This window comes from Thamnophis elegans, chromosome 2 (assembly GCF_009769535.1).
Source record: "Thamnophis elegans isolate rThaEle1 chromosome 2, rThaEle1.pri, whole genome shotgun sequence".
Lineage (NCBI taxonomy): Eukaryota > Metazoa > Chordata > Lepidosauria > Squamata > Colubridae > Thamnophis > Thamnophis elegans.
The window spans coordinates 35,981,068-36,002,746 of record NC_045542.1 but is presented as its reverse complement, the minus strand read 5'-3'; the positions used below and the strand labels follow the sequence as shown (position 1 = coordinate 36,002,746).

Below are 21,679 nucleotides of genomic sequence, written 5' to 3'. Positions count from 1 at the left end.
TCTTGCAACCTTAAACCGTTTTGAAAGTCTTTCCTCCTCCTTTTATATACATAAATCAGAATGTACAGGCAGCCTTAATTAGGAGGCTGAAGTCATAAGGGAAAACAAGAGTTTAATTACAGAAACAAAGCAAAACATGGAAACTCCCTCCCAGTCCTTGTTCTATTGTCTACTGCCATCCCAACCCACCACCCACCCAAATCATATTCTTGATTTCAATACAGAAATCTCATTTAAAATCTTGATTTGTTTTAATAGAATATTTACACTGAAAGTGGGACAAGGTAAAATGGAAAGCTGAGACGGTGTAAAGCAAGACACAAACTCTGGTATCATCTTTATTTCCAGAATGCTTCTTACAATGCAACCGAAGCCTCCTAATGATTTGCAAAACAAAATTATAGACCCACCTTTACAGAAAGAGATGCTACACCACATAACACCTACCATAACACCGATTGGGCCAGGGAATTGAGCGGGCCTGTATGACAAGCCCTTTGAAGAGGCAAGATCTATCTTACCAGTCATAAGAATACCTACAAGACCGCCCTTCACAGACACCAAACAGACTAGATTCAAAATGAAACACATGGATTTATCAAATTCAATCTTGTTAATCACGAGTATCCAGGGCATGGCAGTAAGAGAGATATAGATACCCATGTGACACAGCCTTTCCCAACTGTGTAGTCTCTGTAACGCTGCAATTCACAGCTAGCATTAACAGTTATTTCATAGGAAGCATGCTCTACATTTTCATCATTAAAACAGCCCCAAGGGAACTGGCATTCAAAAGGAAGACAGCTTTGTAACACTAGTTTCTAGGGCAGATAAAGAGGCTGAAGTTCACCCCATTCGGGGCTTCCTCCAAAGAATGCAAGCAACCATGTAACTTGTGTAACAGAGTACAGCTCTTCGAACGGCAAGGGGAACACTCCACAACTAAGTGAGCTTATAGAGGCAGCCTGCACTATTTTAAACATCTCCTCTGGCTCCCGGACTAGACTTTCCAAGCAGGTGATATTGCTGGAAAGAAGCCCTCAGCATCCAAATCCTTGAGAGAGATGCTGGCCAGCAAAGCCAGCCAACATTCTGAATGGCAGAACCTGGATTTGCTAACACCCCTGGATTTCCCCCCTCCCACCCTGCTTATTGCTTACCTCCCATCCCTCTCCTTAACTGACCCACGGTTTGAAAGCAAGGCGTCATGGATGCAAGGACAATTAAGTTCAAAACTCCTGGAAAGCCTCATTTGGAAAGTTCACTTTTAATTAGAAATCCTAAATCTGGCCAAGAAAACGCCATCTATCAGCTTCCGTGAAGAGAATTTGCCAATTTATTTTAGTTTATTGCAATGCAATTTGAGATATTTTGGCATGGAAAGCCACAACTCTCTTCCTACTTAAACTGACAGCCAGATTGCAAGCTGCTACTTTTCTATCCAATAATATGTATAATACAATAATACAGGGGTTTGTTGAGATACTACATCACCATCTGGTTTAATGGGGGAAACGCTACAGGATCCAGAGAATAAGACAAGTGAGGTATTTCAGCCCTGGCTGTAGTCTATCGAAAAAGAATCAGATGACAAAAGATGTGGATCAAGGTATACACGTTTCCCTCTAAGCTAGCAATAATAGTCACATTTATTCCTAACGGGAAGGGAAGAAATCTGGAGTGAAGGTTTTTAGAGTTCAAAACAAGATCTGGGGAAAATAGTCAGCACTGCAAGAAATGGAGCAACAACACAAAGAAACAGGAATTCCTGGAAGTCCCAATAAAATACAAAAGAAATTCCTTATGAAATGGCCAAGTACAGGGATCAGGTGGACTCATTCTGAGAGCCATAAATCTATTGGCTCAAAACACTCATTAAAAAAAAGCAATTTTTTACAACTGAAGATAATGTACAAGGAGACTATTCCTCCCAAACCAGGATTTTCAACAATAATCTTGTATCCATCCATTCCTTTCCCTATCCATGCATCCAATTTCATATATTCTGAATACATAAAAGCATTCCTAATGGGCTTGCAAAAAGCATTCTGGGAACATATTTAAAAGAAAGAAGATTTTCCAAAAAAATACCATCACTGAAACGAACATATGCACTGGCACAACAAATCCAAAAGAAAAATATTTCATCTGGAAAATAGTTTTGTAGGGACTGCAGAAAAAGGTGAGGATGGGCCCAAGGTTCAGGTCCCCTCAGCACAGAGTGCCAGCTTTTGCCAGGAAGAACTATGAAAATAAAGGATGTGCTTTTGATCAGTCTATGGCCGCTGAGATGCACACAACATTCCGCAACATCAAAGCAATTCTCTCCACACTTTTTCTAGATTAAAGTTTATTGTGCTTCACTGGAGAACTCATTTCCAAAGGCTCACTACCCTGCGGTCCACAAAGCTTAGGCACCCTCATTCCCTTCAGTGTTCAGAGCTCAGTTTCAGCCTGGAATCCCATTCCCAGCATTCAATGCAATGCTTGTGTGTGCCCAGTCAAGTCAACCAAAGACGCCAAAGGAAAATCACAGGGATGCTGTTTAGGCTCAGACTAAGCATGTGATCAACAGAGAGACTGGCCATTCCCTAGACCAGGGGCCTCCAACCTTGGCAACTTTGCTGGCTGGGGAATTCTGAGAGTTGAAGTCCGCCAGGCTTAAAGTCGCCAAGGTTGGAGACCCCTGTGCTAGACACGTCCTAGACAACAAGAAACCACTTTAAAAAGCTTCATTTTTTCATTTTTATATATATACATCTATCTACACAAACACAGGCACCTGTGTATGTATGTCACACTATTAAGCTAACATGCCTAATTCAAGGCAAAAGGCAGCTTCGTAAAAGGGAAGTCGAAAGCTGTAAGTTTCAGCTCAAATTGCTCCTTAGCTTTGCTTATGCACCTTAGCATGGTCATGCAGCGTTTCACAGGATTTTATAGAAAAATATTCACAAAAGCTGCCTCCCTTTCCAGTTTTCCCCACCATCAAAGAACAATGAAATATATAATTCTATCCTGTCACCCAGCGTTTCTCAAACATGCCAATTTTAAGATTTGTTTGATTTCAACTGCAAAACTACCCAATGGGGAATTCTGGGAGTTGGAATCCACACAACGTAATGTTGCCAAGTTTTGAGAAACACTGCTGCCACTTTTACAATCCCTTTTACAGCTACCGCCTTACAAACTCCTTTGCAGCATTTCAAAAAGCCTCCAAAAAGAGGCCACAATTATAGGCAAGACATGGAAACATTAGTTAAGCTTGGGTGCATCCATTTTATCTTGCTTTTTTTTTAAAATATACTATTAAGCCAAGCTAGATAGCTGCTATACAAAGAGGCTCAATGCAATTAGGACAGAGTTTAACGCACTGAAACGTAATGAAAGGTTCTCTCCTCCTCCACAAAAAATATCATTCTTAAAAGAAGTTTATATTTATTTGCATATAACCAAAGAAAAGTTGACTAAGCATCGCTAAGACCTCAACCACATTGATTTCTATCAAAGAAAAAAATGACTTTGGATCCAGGCTGCAGCATGAAATTTCACCCTGATAAAAAAAATAAGGCCACGTGTTGCAAGAGCTACAAACTGAAAACTGACTTACGCATCTGGGTCCAAGGCTCAGCTATCACCAAAACAAAACTATCAAAACAAAAGTACTGGTCTTTAGCGGATCCCACTCAGGAAACATTACATTCAGCTGCCTCTCTGTTATGTTGAGTTGTGAACAGTTCCTTTTGTAAACGGGTAGGCTGATTGTAATTTTTGTTATAAATACACAGACAAGTCCCTATATGACAAATCATAACTAGATCCTATTGTGGCTCCCACTTCTGTAAACATTTGGCAATACGTTACACATATACACATACATACATATATGTACAGGAAATACATACATGGATTGCTTCCAGCAAACTAATGTGCAAAACATGGCTGCCTCCCATGGAGGACCAGTGATGAGGTATGATTGTATCTTTGTGTGAGTTACCCGTAAGTTGGTTCAGGCCTGTTGATCAGGATTCTAGGTAGCCACAACACCTGCCCTGATTTGGCCTGGGTCTGTGCTTTACCCCCATCCACCCACTGGCCGAGCAGCATCAGATGGGGGAAAGCAACATCACATTATGGTGCAATTGCGCTGTTCGCCATAGGAATTGTCCACACGATCAATTTCTTCAATGACCTTTGTGAAGATACCTTGAGTCATCTACAGGGAAGAAAGATGGCGTCAGAGTCACTCCAAGAGAAAAGTTTACAACTGTGTTTAAGAAGCAACAGAGAACTTTTTATTTATTTGTATCCTTTTGTTGTTTTTATCCATAACTTAAGATGGCTAACATATCCAGCATACCTCCCTCCTCCTGTCTGTGGAGATTCTCAGTCATCCAGGTCATGGTTGCCCCAAAGGTGCTTTTTTCAAGAGGCAACTGGATTTTCTGGTTTTTCTTTGAAGACCTTTCGCTTCTCATCCAAAAAGCTTCTTCAGTTCTGAATGGGTGGTGGGGAATGCAAGGATTTATACTGCTTGCAGACAGCTGGTCATTTGCATTCTTTTAGAGAGTCTTTGAGGCTATCTGTGCCCTCATCTGAGTAATGCAAATGGGTGTGAAGGTGTGGCGCCTTCTTGGAACTGTTGAAAGGACTGTGTTGTAGACTGGAGATAGATGATGTTGTATCCCTCCCTCTCTGTTGAGAAAGGGCTGTTCAATTTTGACCCAAATGGCCTCTTTGACCCCTCTTTCAAACCAGCAGTCCCCTCTGTTCAAAATGTGGACTTTGTTGTCTTCAAAAGTATGGCCTTTGTCCTTTAAATGCAGATGGACTGCTGAATCTCATTCTGATGGGTTTGTTCTCCTATGTTGTGCCATGCATTTATCAAGTGGTCCAATCCAAACAAGGAAGTCCCATTGCCTCTTGAAAAAAGCACTTTTGGGACTCCCTCCTCCTGTTTTCCACACAACAACAACTTTGTGAGGTAAGTTGGGTTGAGAGAGTGTGACCGGCCCAAAGTCACCCAACTGGCTTTCATAGCTAAGGCAGGATTAGAACTCCCCATCTCCCGGTTTCTAGCTTGGTGCCTTAACCCACAATATTCCTAATATTACTGACCCCTTGTCACATTGGCTGGTATTCTATTGCTATACTATTTTGGTGGTTTCCCTCCTATTTTGAGGCGACAAGTGAAGAGCAACCTCACTCCTTTCTCCATTAGAGGGCCTTGGATTGGTGAAATAATTACTAAGAAATATAACAAAAGAACACAATTATCTGCTTATAGTTAGACATTGGGGAAAAAAAGACTCTTAGCTACATTTTTCTTCAAGGCGGAATTCAACCCATGCACTCATTTAGTTCAAAATTAAACTTGTGAAAAAATCCTTAGTTTGTTGCAGAAAGCACAATGGATTTAAGTGGGCATTTGAAGTGGTATTTTTATGGCTTTTAGATATTATTCCCCACCCCCCTTTAATTTAGGTGAAATCAGAGTAATACCTGGTTTTCTTTTGCTGAGGATTCCAAAAACACAGCACCCCATGAATCAGCAAGTTTCCGGCCTTCATCCGTCTTTACCTGACGACTAAAAATAAATAAATTTAAATAAAACAAAACCTCATCAACACTGTCATATTGCAATCAACTTCGGGAATGGGTGGGTGTTCTATTTATTCATCAAACTTGTATGATGCCCATCTCAGACAAGTCTATAACTTTTATGGACGCAAATATTATAACCTCAACAGCAGTAGGCTATAATCTGAAATACTGATTCACACATGTGCACGATTTCGGCACGTGAAGAGAAAAAGGTTAGCCATCACTGGTATATAGCAAAGATTTCTTTTGTATTTTCTGTATTTTTTCTTGCTTGTTTTCTTCTCTATATGTATCCTGGATTTATGTTAACATCCGTGCCCCTAGGTGTACTGTCATGTCGGCAACCTGATCATAGAAGTGTCTTCAGACAATGCTGGCTCCCTCGGCTAAGAAACGGAGATGAGCGCAAACACCTAAAGTCGGCCATGACTGGGCAGAGGAAACCTTTACTTTTAATTACCTAATTTTCTTTGTTAAAATTTAATTAAAAAAGAATCACGGCATAAAGATCATAACAGATCAACACTATAGCAGGACTTCCCTACACTATTTTCCACTCCGCATAAGGGAGTTTGTAAACACCCAAATCCTATTCTTTCACTCAATGCTAATTTTCAAAAACCTTACATCCATAAGAATTGAGTTAAAAGCAATGCAGAGATAATGATTGTGGTGATTTATGGTAGATAAGAAGCCACTGAGAGTTAAATGCAATAATAGATTGTTAACAGAGGGCTTTGAAGTTTAACTTTGCTGTTGGTTCACTTGTTAAACAGTTTGCTTTTATACATAGTAGATAGATGACAGGTCAAATTGGTTGCAAACAAATGTAGAGGTTTATACATTTTGGGCCTGCTTCCCAAGGGATGGGGGGAACTAATATCGTTGCAATATATTTATCAGTATTCTACTAGAGTGGATAATATACATATGTGTGTGTTTCTGCCTTTTGCCTTTTTAATGCATATTTTCCTTTTTAATATTTTGATTATTTTTGTTTTTGTAAAATTTATTTTCTTTTTTTTTAAAGTTTGTACTTTATCTTAACTCTCTGAATTAAAAAAACCCCAATGTACCTATTTTTTCTCTCTAAAGATTTGATGTAGATAAACATTTCAGAAACACACTGCCCTATCCCTAGAGTTTATTATTATTTACAAAAGGGGCCAATTAAGATAAAATTCTCTTCTTTGGAATGGCAGGAATGTGGATGCAGCCATTGGTGCATACAGTGTGCTATTCATAAAAGCAGAGAGAAAAAGTGGCTGCCCAGGAATGTCAGTCGAAAGAAAGTATGTGAAAACTAATTTGAGAAAAGTTTTTCAGGATTATAGGGAAATCAAAGCACATCCTGAGAGAAGGCAGTGACAACCTTTGTTCTAAGCTTGCTTTAAAAAAAATGCCAGGAGAGATTAGAACTTATGGTGAGAGAATGAAAGAAGGAAGCCCGTTTAGGAATAAGTAACTAAAACTAAACCACCACCAGCCCCATTCCTGTACATTGCAATTATTCTGCAAACATGCTCCAAAACTTCCAAAATTCTTCCAGCCAGACAGGCTGTCTGCTCTGATTCTATAGTTCAGACTCCTTTATAGAAAGGAAAATGACTCAGTTTACAGCCAATCTTTTAAAGAGACTGAAGCTATTTCTATTCTTATTCCCCGGCTATCATTTCTTAAACAATAGAGAAAAGTTCTTACCTTTCTAATGACAGATCAGCTTTATTGCCAACAAGCACTACAGGCATCCTGCCAAACAAAGGAGGAATATTTCTAAAAGTTGCTTCTTGTAATGCTAAACAGAAAAGTCATCCCGCTTCACTCACAACTTCCATAGTCCTATCTAAGGAGGTCACTAAACGCAACAATTCTGCCTATGGCTGGGATAGTTCTGCCTATGGCTGGAATAGTTCTGAATTTCTGGTCAAAGGTGCACCTGGCCCTTGCATGGAGCTGCAATTGAAGGTATAGGTAGTCCTGGGCTTACAATCACAATTGGGGCTCAAATTTCTGTTGTTAACCAAGGCTGTTGTTAACTGAGTTGCATCAGATTTTGCGACTTTTTTTTTGCCACAGTGATTAAATGAATTACTCCAATTGTTAATCACACGGTCATTTAGCAAATCTGGCTCCCCCCAAATCCCCTATGGTTATCAGAAGCAGACTGAGAAAGTCGCAAATGGGGATTGAATGAACCCAGGACATTGCAACCATCTTAAAATATATATGCAGGCTGCCAAGCGCTCAAATTCTGATCATGTGGGGATGCTACAACAGGTGTGAGAACAGACTGTAAGTCCCTGGTTCCAGTCCTGTTGTAACATCAAAGTGTCACTAAATGAATGATTATCCCAAAGGTGCTTTTTTCAAGAGGCTACTGGACTTTTGGGTTTTTCTTTGAAGATGTTTTGCTTCACATTCAAGAAGCTTCTTCAGCTCTTAGATGAGAAGTGAAATGTCTTCAAAGAAAACCAGAAAGTCCAGTTGCCTCTTGAAAAAAGCACCTTTGGGACAACCATGACCTGGATGACTGAGGATCTCCTTAGACATTTAAAGGAATGATTGTAAATTGAGGACAATCTGCATTTCCCAATAAATCCTTTCCTATGCCTTAAATGAAAATACTTTTAAAAATACACCTGTCATTTTACATGTTCTAAGCTTACTCCCTGGTTTAATGTTTCACAACCTCTGCATGTTTTAAGGCATGCAGATTTTAGCTCCCAGAATTCCCCAGCTAGCAGGCTGGCTGGCAAATTTTGGAAGTTGAAGTTCACGCATCTGCAATTTGAAGAGGTTCCGAAACACTAGAGAGGGAAATGCTGTTTAAACATGCTCAGAGGAATCCAGTTCTCTATTGGTATCACTACATTCTAGGCAAAACTTTTGGGTTTTTTTTGTAAACCTAAAAAGTGTCATCATTTAGAGGTAGCTTATTGTACTAATGTTGTTCAGTCTGAAATCTATTTCTGGGAGAGAATTTGTAGTTAACATTTCCCAATGTTTACACAGATTTGGGAAGCCACTGAACCTTTCCCTACCCCATCCTTTCAGACAAGGGTTCCCTAGTAATATGCTTGAATGTCTTGCCTTAAGAGTTGCATTCTTTCCTGACCTGCCATGTTAATGTTTACCTTGTCTTCCCTCTACTTTCGTGTAACTTGCTGTGCAGAGACTTCACCACCTGAAAACTGGGAAAGGCAAGAAAGAAGATTAGAAGAGCTTTTTATATTTTTAGTATGAGCCAAGGATTGCTAGAAAGCATTTTAAAACATTATCCCCAAAATGCCCCTTATAGATAGGAAGCCATTAACCAGGAAAATATAGTGTGCATCTGAATGTTTGATTAGAAGATAACAAAACAAAATGCTAAACAAGCATTTCAAGGTGACTGAAAAACAAGGCAGGATGGTATATGAAGGCAGCATTCCAGTTAGACAAACCTGGGCTTAGAGAGACTAATTCCAAGCCTTTAATATCTTTCGCAAACCCATTTCTGTGGTCTTGCAAATATAGTCTTCAACTTACGACAACTGGGCCCAAAATTCCTGTTGCGAAGTAAGATAGTTGTTAAATGAGTTTTTCCCCATTTTACAACTTCTTGCCAGAGTTGTTAAGTTAGTAACATGGTTGTTGAATGATTTTGGCTTCCCTCATCAAGTTTGTTTGTCAGAAAGTTGCAAAGGCTGATTGCATGACCGTGGAACACTGCAACCATCCTAAATACATGCTAGTTGCCAAGAGCCCTAATTTTGATCATCTGATTATGGGGATGGTGCAAAGGTCATAAGTGTGAGACATGGTCATAAGTCACTTTTTTCAGTGTCCTTATAATTTTGAACGATTACTAAGTCAATGGTTATAAGTCAAGGACTATCTGTATTAAGGGAAGGACCAGCGGTGAAATCTTCTGCAGTGTGCTACCGATTCTGTGAGTCTGCTACCAAGCACACTCTGTATGTGCATGTGTGCTTTGTGCACGTGTGTTTTAGCGGAGGAACATTTTGAAGCCATCCAGATAAGTAGAACAGCGGGGGGGGGGGGGGATCTGCCGTGCTGCACGATTTTAAGACTAGCAAGAAAGCAGGAAATCTGGCAATTCTAGCTAATATAAATCATGCATCACAGCTGATCACTGGAAATACTGGTTTGCCCGAAGCAGTAGCATTTTTTTTTACTACCAGTTCAGACGAACCGGTCCAAATCGGTAGCATTTCATCCCTGGGAAGGACTTCTTTGTTTCAAGACCCTTACAGAATTCAGACAATTCCCTTGTTTTCATCAGGACCTTATTGTCCAACTGCCTTGTAATCACGCTCTATCTGTGCCCTCTTACCTTCTGAGAGATGTGACCGAATAGACCAGCACATAGCCATGGATGCCAATGATAAACGAGTGAGGCAAGATAGTGTATTCATCCTGGACAAAAAAAAAAAACAGAAGAAAAGTCTGTATCACTCTATGACAGGGCCCTCAATCCCTGTTAGGAACTGGGGCACACAGCTATAAGTGAACAGCAGGCAAGCAAGCAAAAGCAAAACCACCCCCCTCCCCCCAGTGCATGGAAAAATTATCTTCCACAAAACCAGTCTCTGATGGCAAAAAAGTTGGGTACTGCTGCTGTATACCAACTAGGGGGAATTTTTAATTCAGGAACAGATCATTTCTAATGCCAAGTGCATATATGCTTTTCTGAATAAGTAATTCGTGAAAGCTGAGTTTAAGTCAGCGGATCGAAGCTCTGAGATGATTGTTTGACCCTCAAGGGACATTATCAAAATTCAGATTAATGAATCTTAAAGAGACATCATCCACTACCCCAACTGCAACTCCAAAGCCAGCACATTAAGATGCAAGCCATTTATGTCTTATGACAGGTGATGAGCAGGGAAGGCCACACTCCCATTTGTACCTGAAATGATGGGGGGGGGGGGAATTACCTGTCCCGCAGTGTCCACAAGCTGCAACTGGAATTCATCTTTTCCCACCATCAACATTTTGTTGTAAGCTTAAAACAAAAGAGAAGGAAGAAAGTATTTGGAATAGAAGAGTATATAAGAATATATGAGTTAGAGTTAAGGAAAATGGATATAAAGTGATATGGAGGTGGTACCTAACACCACGTAAATTAAATCATATAGCTGGTACATATACATATATTTGTTGGAGGTGCAAGAAAGAGGTTGGAACATATAAAGACATGTGGTGGGATTGTGATAGTGCACAAAAATATGGGACATGGTGTTTAGAGAAATTAGAGTACTGTTGAATGTAAATCTAGACATGTCATCAAGGATTGCATTACTGTTGCTGGTGAAAAAACTGGATATAAATGAAACAAAAAAGGAATTGATTGTAAATTTGATAATGGCAGCTAGATTAGTGATGGCTAAATATTGGGGACGAAATTGGGATATTCAAATGAGTGGTAAAATGAAATTTGGAGTATGGCAAAAAATGATAAATTAACAACAGAAATTAAACTTTAAAAAGAGATGATTAAAGTAAATAATTATAATGAAATATGGGGGGATTTTATAAAATCAGTGTTGGTGGAAGGCAAAGGGAATAAACCTACTCAAGAATATGTGTCGTTTTGGAGGGGATAAGGGCACAATTGGAATATATTGCATATCTAAGAAATATAAGGGGGGGAAGGGTCTCCGGGAAGTGGGGGTGCACTGTAATATGTGTTTTTCCCCTTTTTTGTCTTTTTTTGTATTTAGATGTATATGTACTGTTTGTATTATTTGTGCTTTAAAAAAAGTTTAAAAATTAAAAAAGTAGATGATACAGGTGTGACTTGAGCCTCTCAGATCCCTTCCAAAAATCCAGCAACATCCTGAGTTTCTCTGCACTTGAGTCATTTTGATTATGTTGTCTCTGTTTTTCCTTCGCTCAGAGACAGCCTTGTCCTCGAACTACAGGTAGTCCTTGACTTATGAGCAATTGTTTAGCAATCTGTGGGGTCCTTGGTACTCTCCGAGCTTGGTGGTTCTCTCACAGATGTTTCAAACTAGCTAACATCATCAATGCTAGAAGGGAGTGGTGTTTGTTCTTATTTTTGTATACTAGTGGTTTTCCCTATCAATGTTGGTGGGAGTGTTCTTGGTGGTTCCTTGATTGTTTAACATTTGTTTTTGAAGTTATGATGGTCTCAGGAGGGGTGCTTTATAGCCTGTAAAGGCACTTCTATCATAAAATGTTATACTTATCCTACTTATGGTCACATGACTACATTTCAAGCACTTGGTAACCTGTTCGCACTTATGGCCGGTTGCCACCCATAATCATCTGATCATCATTTACAATATTCTTTGCCGGCTTCCCCAAAAAGTCAATGGAGAAGCCAGTTGAGAAGGTTGCAAACTGCTGCCACCTGCTGAGAGAACTCCTTCTTGGGATTGGGGATTAGATGCAAGAATTGCCAGACAAAGGGAACTGACATCCTTAAATCGTGGAGATCGCAGCTACGTTTCTCCACCTGGAAGAAGGGGTTCACTTCCGTTCATGAAGGGAAGTTGAACTCCTCCTTTAGGGTGCAATGGGACTTAAGATCACACTCTCCACTCAATTACAATTGGAATGCTTTGTACAGTTACAGGTCCAAGCAACCTGTGTAAATTGGAAGAGCTTTCCAAATAATTGCAAGCATGGCGCCAGTTGCGGAATAGCATGAGATGACTTTCGGAGGAGGGTTGTGCCCAGGATCGGCTGGGTCTGTGTATCAGCAGCTAGAGAACAACACAAATGTAAGTGGAGCAATTTATGCACATTGCTGGGCCCTAAAGCCAGCCAAGGCCCCCTGATCTGTTACACCTTTGCACATACCAGTACATCCTGTAGCCAGCCAAGGTCTCCCAGCCCATGGAAACTTATGTACACAGTGAGGCTGTAACCAGTGGAAGTTTCTGCTGCTTCACAGCAGTTTTGCCCAACTTGATGAGTCTTGTAGCTGGCTGACTCTTGCAGGGCCTTATGGGCCAAAGAACAGGTTGGAGTCATCAGGGCCTCCTCCAGTCCTTGAAACAATCCTGTGCTCCACTTTACAGCCACAACTGGGAGAGCTATGGAATGGTCACATTGATGTCTCACTTAATGACCACTTCACTCAGCAATTGAGATTCCAGGCCCAATTTTGGTCATAGGTCAAAGACTACCTGTAGGCCTGACAGCTTTTTCCTTCCCCAAGGTCTGAGCTCATTCTGTTTTCTATAACCAATATCATACTGGGGGAAGCTAACAGCACTTTCTTCCAATGAGGCCCATTGGAAGGAAATCTCTCATCCAACAGAGGCATTCAAAAGACAGCAAGCAAGCAAATAAATAACCAAACAAATAGCAATTAAAGAGTGTTTTGTTAATACCTCTTGCTGCTTCACCCGCCAAAGCAATTGTATTGCGGTTATTGTTTGCAAAGCATGGTAGAAATCAGCAACGTTTAGTTGTAGCCGATGTTTCCGAAGTTGGCAAAGCAATTGCAATAAATCTTCAGCAGAAACCAACCTGACAACTTATCAGCTGTAAGAATTTATATCGGGAAGGAAGAAGGCCGACACATCCTGGTGGCAAAATGAAATGATGGGGCAATTGTCTAGCATCTCCAGAGGGTGTCCTATTTAATTAAAATTAAGGGGGCTTGAGTGACATATTCAAGGGTTTAGAGGAGCTACTGTAATGCAACAGGTATGGTAAAACCTAGGTAAACATACTGTTTATAAGAAGCAGAGGAACAAAATTGCAATCTGGTGCTCTATTCATTGGAGAGACAACTAATGGGACTGAAGAATGCTTTTACTACATCCCTGATGACTTGTATAAATAATGTTCAATTTATGAGAAATTATTGGGCAAATGTATACACACATTGACTCTTTTAACAATAAATTGTTAAATAGCTGGGCTCCAGTAAATGCTTTCATTAGTTAAACCTTCCTCTCTGCACATGTGAGCCTTAAGCCTAGAAACTAAATTAACTATTTCAGTGGAGAGAACAACAGATTTATAAGCAAACCTGCTTTCCAACCACCTAAATTTGTTCTTTGAATAAAATGGGCGGGAAGGGTAACCCCCTACAAAAACAGGAAAGGACTGGTGTTCAGGGGAAAAGGTTTGTGGCAAAGCAGGAAATGAGTGCAGAGGTACTACTGAATCTTTGTTCGTCGAAAGAAAACAAATACTCTGAGATGTTTTAGCTCTGCCCCAAAGACATTTTTTCTGATTTTAGTCAAATTTGAGAAATAGCAGATATGTTCTATCTATACCAATATATTATATATGTGGCTGTGGTACAGTCCTATATACTTATAACCAGCGTCATACCTTTCTAGTCTCAGCAATCAAATTAGTTCATACCCAGAACTGTGCTTACGTCAACATGTCTGTAATTTTCTGTTTGACTCTGTTCAAAATTGTTTTGATCAGGCAGGAAGAGAGAAGGTTCTTCTTTCTTATATACTGGATTCTAAGAACGTAAACATCTGGAACATGTAGGGGACTTGCCAGAAGAATAAAAGTACAGGACATGTGCTATTTCTCAGTGATGAGTACCAGATTGTCCCCAACAGATTAAGAGAATGCATTTTGATCTCTCTTTTGAGCTACTTTTGATCTCTCTTTTGAGGACATCTTACTTGAGCATACATCGGCTAGGCCACTGGGTTCACTCTGCTTCCTTCCAAGTTAATGGATACAGGCCCAGACAGTAATTCCTGCTCAATGAAATAATGTCTGAATGACTAAACAAAAGCTGCCCTCCCTTTACACATCCCATCACTGTCTTCCCCAAGTCTCCCTTCCATAGTTCCAGCCAACTGGAAATCTGGGATCTATACCCCTAACACATCTAGAAGGCATCCAGTTATGGAAAGTTACTTTAATAGTATTAATAACAATTTCTAATTGTAATAGGAAGAGTCATGGAATATGTTGCCAACAGTTGCCATTACAGTATTAGGAGATGGTTGGGTATTCTTAAGGGAGATTGGAAAGACCAAAAAAAAAATGCATCCCCATCATTCTTAAATGCTCTAAATGTCTTCTTTGCTTTAACCACATTAAAACATCATGAACTCATCATCTGCAGAACCTGCAGCTCTGGAAACCTCTATCATGTGAATTACAAGGCAGAGCAGGAAAATTCCCTGCAATCAATAGAAGGAAGATGTGGTATGAATGGGTAGAGGTGTAAGTGGCTAAAGGACTCTGGTGCTGAAATGCCTGGCTATATGTAGTATATATAGTTTGAATATAAAAGCTTGGGAGGGGTTTCATTGTGAATTTTGTGTAAGATGTAAACAGAACTTTTCTTGTTTTTTTTCTTTTCTCTTGTTCACTACCACTGGTTTTCCTTTCATCTCCACCCATATGCATTTTCTCCCTTTCCTTTGCCAAACTACTATATCCCTTCCGTTATCCCATCATTTCGCTTATGGTCTCAGCTGGAAGGAGATTCCACAATCAACTTTATAATTGGGACATCTTATTTTACAAACAGTTAAAGAATTAATTATTAATTCACTATATCTATACTTGTTTTGAATCCCGGCTTTCATTTATGGAGAATGGATGCTGGCAGATACAGATATACACCTGCCAATTAATAGGTAAGTGTACTGGAACCATTTACTGGGAGAAGGAATCTTGAAGATTGGATTTAGCTAGAGATGGCAATAGTAGGATAAGAAGAAAGGGAAGTGGGGCATATAGAGGACATGTGTATTTCTCCCTGTTTATTAACTCTTTGGGGATCAGGGTCATCTTCCTTTCCAGCAAACACAACTCTAACATGAATATCTTTTCTTTACACATGCCAATACAGCTTTCCTTGGCATGGAATCGAAGTTACATAAGCCAACTTTATTATTGATCAAGCCCTACACCTCTCTCTAACATATTTTCTTCCCAGTAAGGAAGAGGAGAGACACACATCTAATAAAAGCACAGCAATAGCACACTTACTGCTTTCCACAGTGGGGTCATAGCATTCCAGAAATTCCCCATCAATGAACTGGTGAGCAAGAGATGTCTTACCTGAAGAGAAAAGGTGGCAAAAGAAATTATTGCTGTGGAGATTTATTGGTGATGAAGAATATAATTTAGAACAATAGAAAACATCACCCTGATCACAGCAATGAAAACTGCCCCGTTCAGGGTAACAGGAGAAAAATGCAATTATTAAGATTAACATACCCAAAAGGGAGAATTAAATAAAAAATTGTTTACATTCCATACCAGATTTGAGGGTCTGCCACGAACAGGTTTTTTTTTAAAAAAAAATCTCTACTAGAAGCCTGTTCACTTTGCACCCTGTAGCTTTTGAATTTCATGACTTTCTGATCCCATTGTTTAAAATCAGAAGTATGAAGGAGAGCGGACAGGAATAAACCCATTTTTACTTATTAAATGATACAAACTGCATGCATCTGATAAAATGGGCTCCAAGATGTTTGAACTGGTGACCGATCTGGAATTACTGGGATTGTCTGAGTGACAGCAGACTTCTGATTACCATTCTTTAAGCATAATGTGATTCCTTCTCCTGGGTCTAAGTTACACTACTGGAATACAATACTTGGGACAACTACTGTAATAGTAGTTCTGTAGCCAAATCTCAGGGTTTTTCTCATTTCTGATACTCTAAATAAATCTTAAACATGCAAATAAATCTTATTAAACATGCATGCCACCCATCTCCCAGGTTGGGTCCCAACAATCAAGCAAAAAAATTACAGTAAACTTAATCAAAGATACAGCTGTGTCCTATAATTCTACTGTATCAACCCAACGAAGATAAGGCATTTATTTTTCCAATGGAAAGCCGTCAATATCACAGTGACTTTCATACCATCTATAATGATGTACTTTTTGACTGATAACATTCTCCCCTCCAATTTCTTTTAGGAAGCACTTAAACTATCCTGCTATATCATGAATTATATTTAGAATTTCAATTTTGGAAGATTTAACATCAAAATAAGTATGAAGGATATGTTGAACAGTTCTGAGATATACTTGGCTGCATTTCCAACACTGATGGCTCCTTGGTAATAGATAGGTACACTACTGTACAGTGCTGCATACCAGTATTGTATCTGAATATACCTAAGCAGTCTGTGCTGCTCTCTCACTGGAAGATTAGTTTTGGACACATCATAGGTAATTACAGGTAGATCAAGTTTATGTAGCATGCTAAATCCAAATCCCAGATTAATAAATACAACTGAATTCACTATACAGTATTGTTTATCAGATTTATATCAGGTATTTATTCCTTTATAACTAACCCAAGGCAACAAACATTCCTAATACTTCTTCCTTCTCCTATTTTCCCCACAACAATCCTGTGAGGTGGGTTAAATTGAGAGAATAGGGCTGGCCCAAGTCACCCAGCCATCTTTCATGCCTAAAGTGGGACTAAAATCAGTCTTCTGGTTCCTCTTACCATAATAGCCTAGTTCACATACAACCACAGCTAGGATCTGATATTAAACCACAAACTACTTAACTTTGCTTTATCCTCAGCTAGCAAATCCACCAAACAAAATAGTTCGGACAATTAATGTTCTACCTAAATAAGGTTGTAACGGTGAAGATCCAAGGTCTGTCCATGCACTGCCATGGATCAAGTTTAAAAAAAACATTAGCAACAAAGGACACATAATTCATAAGTTTTGAGACTATATTTACGGTTAAGGATGAGAAAGAAAGTAAATCCCAATATTAGTTCCTCAGTGCCACTGTAGTATGCAAGTACAAGCAGATTTGATTTAGAGGTCTACAGAAGCCATAGGAGCATGAACTTATTTGTGACTCATTAAAGCAGCCCTATCTGTTTGGACAGCTACTAAGGCAGGGGTCAACAACCTTAAACACTCAAAGAGCCACAAAGATCCTAACCGGAAGCCCCCAGTTCAATTCTGGAGCCGACCAGAAGTCTGGTTCCCCCACCACAGAGTCTCCTCCTAGCGTAGCCTTCTTTTTCAACTACCTGTCCTAACCAAAAGCCCTATCAATTGTGGAGCCAACTGGCGACAGGGAGCCACAGCAGAGGGATAAAAGAGCCACATATGGCTCCAGAGCTGTGGGTTGCTGACCCCTGCACTAAGGGAATGTTTCCAGGAAAGAACAGTGGAGGCTTTTCTACTCTCATTCATTCCAATGCCCCTCTTCCCAATCAAATCAGGAGCTCCCCATACTCCTCTAACAGCTGATCACAGTTTTGCTATCCATCACTGTAATTTAGCCAACAGTTTCCAGCTGTAGATACCAAGAAATCATCAGGAGAAGACAAGTATATTTTCAAAGCTTAGTCACACTTAGCCAAGGAACTGTTTAGCAAGATTCACAACAGCTGAATTTAGAATGTTGTTCTTGGCAACCTGTTCCTCTACCATATTAAGCTACTTGGCTCAGATGCACATCTTAGTGTGGCGCATATACAAAATACAAAGAAATTGCAGTATTTAATTCAATAGCTAACCCTACCAAACTTAGTATTTATATTATAAGCTTCCTTTTAGGATATCAGTGCATTATTTTAAATCTCTACACTCTACAGCAAGCTAGGATGCTGAGCTGTTGCATTTTTTTCAGTTGCAGTGAAGATTAATGAGGTGCCCAAAATTTGAGAATAAGTATAGTAATGTTATTATGTTAGAAAGAACTGAGATTGTTTTCTTAGGTATGAACTTCATTGAATTATTGTCTTCCAGACTGACCTTATTTTACAAAACTATTTTAGGGGTGGGATCATGGGGGCTACCCTGGGCTCTCCTGTACGAAACATGGCATAGACATACAATAGTTGATGTACTATTCCATCAATCTCTGCTTATACACATAACTAGCAAAACATGACAGCATCCTCAGAAAGATAAGGCCCAATGTACAATGAAATAAGTTTGTAATTCAAATTCTTAGTCCAAATGTGAAGGGTTTTCTTTTGCAATAACTCACAGCAGCAGTTATGATATATCTCAATCCACCTTCTGATCTGTTCAATGAAGGCACAGATGGTTGATTAATCAACCAAGTGTATACATTACAGCTCAATATACACATCACTTTTCAGCAGGGTCCATAAGTTAGGCATCCATTAGGGCAGGAGGGGCAAAAATCTCAATTCTTTTCAAACACCTTTTCATACTAGAGGTGCCCAGATGAGTCTTTCACATAATCACTTTATGGGGGGGGGAAGCTGTTGCAAATTTAATCCAAGGAAACAAATGATTTCACTATCCAGACACCCATGAATAACCTTTGCCCTCTGCTGACTGCCTCCCACTGCACATAGATTAATAGAAAACATAGCCTGGGTGACTCCTTGCATTTCTCTTCAGGGGAAGAGGAGATCAGATGGGTTGGGAATTGGGTAGGCACAAATAGCTCCCCGAGGACAAACTAGTAAAGGTCAGGAAATAGCTGCCCACTACTTGCAAGTTTTGCCTACTCATGTGCTACTAATGCTAAACCTTGGCCCGAAGAGCAGAAAATCTATCTCCAGAGACTGTTTAAAAATAAGTTGTTCATTAATAAGAAGAGCAGCACTGGATTCAAGCATGTGCATTGTTCAGTCACATTCCTCCCAATTAATTCCACACACACACCCCCCAAAAGACTGTATCTAAAGGTTTCTCCGAAAACGCAAAGCAGGGCACCCGGTGTCTTTCTCAGGAATCTTTTACACCTCTCCCCTACTTTTTCATCAGGCAAATTTCCACCTTTTTAACAAGAGATCCACGGCAGAGAGATATAAATTATCTATATACGAAGTTCAAGCTCAGAGACAGGAAATCCACAAAGCAAGGGAGCATAGCCTATAATATATATACCTAAACCTATACCTAAAGTCAAAGGCTACCATTTCATCAAAGGGATCTATTGTGTATTTGACCGGATCTTTCCACCAGTTTTCATTCTGGCCAATTTAGAAGAGTAATCAAGTAATCAGGGTTTATCCAATCTAGGCTTCAAAACCCTCGGAATCACCTCTTTTGAAATCAAAAGAGCACGCCCTATTGTGGCCGCCAAAATATGGATGCTCGAATAGCGACATACTCTTTTATTACTCTCCTTGCAACCAGACCCCCTACCCCACCCTACCCGTTCTCAGCCCAACACTACAACAATAAGAGCGCTCCAAAGTAGCTGCATCCGGATCCACTCTCAATATTTTTTTAATTTGATTTGCCAATCGTTTACAAGATAATAGGTATAAAAATAAAAATGAGTATGTATGAAATGGGTACGAATAAATGGGGACAGTAGGGCAGGTACGGTTGGCACGACGGTGCGCTTATGCAAGCCTCCGGCTTAGCATCTTCCGCGACTTCACACGCGCAACCCGTTGCTCTTCGCGCCGCCGCCGCCCAGCAACCGGGGCGACCAAAGGTGGGGATCTCCCCGGCGTTCTTGGCACTCGCCCGCCTCCCATTTATCCATCCATCCATCCCCCTCGCCTGCAAACTCCCGCCCCGTTCCAGCCTCTCCGCCGGGCGACCCCCGGCAGCCCCAGACTTGCTGCGCTCAAGGAACGGCGCAAACCCGCCGCCCTTTTCCCCTCGCTCCCCACACCACCCTTTTTTCCTCCCAGCCATCGATTCGGCTTGTGCTCAAAGCCCGGCGCCCGCCCGGCTCCCTTTTCCACAGCGCTCACTTTGTTCCCCGCCGAACTTCCACCAACTATCCCCCCCCCCCAACCGCTTCCAGGTCCACGCCCGCGTCCTCCTCCCGGCCCTGCGCCCGGCTCCCCGGGAGCCAGCTCGGCAAGAGAGCAGCCGCCCCGGCACCTCCTGCCACGTGGTGCCCGCCCAGCGGACAACCACCACCACCACCCCTCCACTCCGACCGGGCAGAGCGCCACTCACCGACCGAGCGGTATCCCAGGATCACCACCTTTCGGTAGCGCACGAACGGCATTGCCCGACAAGCGGCTCCCAGGCCAACCGAGCGCGCGGGGGGGGGGCGGGGGAGGCGGAAGGGTTAGTAGTAGTAATAGTAGTAGCGGAGGGGCGGGGGAGAAAGAAGAGGAAAGGGTGGGTACCGCAAGGCGGGCGGGCCAAGCGATAAAAAGAGCCCGCCCGACTAGAGCCGCAACTACAAACGCCCCACGTGACCAAAACACTGGCCTTAGAGCCGCCGCTTCTGATTGGCCCGCGGCAGGAGGCGCGTGCGCCTTGAGGGCTTCTCGCTTTCCATTCATGAAAAGCGCGAGCGGCTAGAATGGAGAGAGAGAGAGAGAGAGCCGCGTGGGTTCCAAACACAACTGAGCGTAAGCGCGCGCCACGGGCGGCCCGCGCGCCCGCCCATGTTTTGGCTTCTCCCGGGGAGGAAGAAAAGGCGCGCGGGGGGAGGGGTGTTCTTTGCGCTGAACTTAAGCACTGGCTGGCTCCCTTGCGTTGGCTTCGCTCGCGGTACCGCACGGCACGTGTCCCGCTTTGGGCGTGGACGCCGAGGAACGTACGTGGGAATTTAAATGCCGAATAAAAAATGCGCAGCGTGTTTCTCTCGGCCATGTGCTCGGATTCTCCCCCGATTGTCCTTTTCCTTTTGTGGCTTGGCACGCCGACTTGCTCTCCCCCCCCCCCCGGCTCTTCGAACCACTTAATTGCGGATCGAATCTGTAATAAATAAACCCATCGAAGCCAAAAGAGTTAATTCTAAAATCCTAAAGATGTGAAGGGGAGAGGGTTCTCCCTTTGGGTTCACATGCCTTCAAACTCGGACAGTTCTGAAGGTAGCAACACCCTTCCCTGTGTTGTCGAGAAGTCGGGAAAATGCGGGGACCCGCTTTTAGCCAGCTTGCCGGGGTTGTTTTTTAAGAGGGCTCGTAGCTTCTTTTCGCCGACAGTATCCTAAAAATGCAGCCCGCTTCTAAACCTTCCGTGCTTCGCAGGGGGGGAAACTGCCATCCATTAGTTAGAGCATTGGCTGCGTTTTAACGATGCATTAAACCGTGATGAGGTTTCTTTGTTTTTTGGCATGGTGCGATGATGTGTGAAGCAGGTCATTATGGCAACTTCAACAAGCCATTTTTAAAAAAATTCTGGTATAGCAAAAGGAAAAAAAAAAGGTT

The 21,679-nt window shown here is 41.4% G+C and overlaps 1 protein-coding gene across 1 annotated transcript; it reads right to left on the bottom strand.

The window, feature by feature from the left end:
• Positions 1-1,179: 1,179 nt before the first annotated feature.
• Positions 1,180-20,552, bottom strand: RHEBL1 (RHEB like 1). Its single transcript, XM_032211116.1, has 8 exons — positions 20,472-20,552; positions 15,565-15,636; positions 10,545-10,612; positions 9,941-10,023; positions 8,739-8,795; positions 7,306-7,353; positions 5,503-5,587; positions 1,180-4,216 (listed from the first exon to the last, which is right to left on the bottom strand). Exons 1-8 carry the CDS (start codon positions 20,521-20,523, stop codon positions 4,127-4,129), a joined length of 555 nt encoding a protein of 184 aa, XP_032067007.1. The 5' UTR covers positions 20,524-20,552; the 3' UTR covers positions 1,180-4,126.
• Between the last annotated feature and the right edge of the window lie 1,127 nt (positions 20,553-21,679).

Bases quoted from the DNA above. Each gene is read 5' to 3' on its own strand.
- RHEBL1 (XM_032211116.1), bottom strand. From the start codon at position 20,523: ATGCCGTTCGTGCGCTACCGAAAGGTGGTGATCCTGGGATACCGCTCG. The intron at 8,796-9,940 runs GTAAGAGGGCAC...TGCCTTTCCCAG, and splicing joins TCGGTCACATCTCTCAGAAG to TTTTCAGGTGGTGAAGTCTC. The intron at 5,588-7,305 runs GTAAGAACTTTT...ATTTATTTTTAG, and splicing joins GCTGATCTGTCATTAGAAAG to TCGTCAGGTAAAGACGGATG.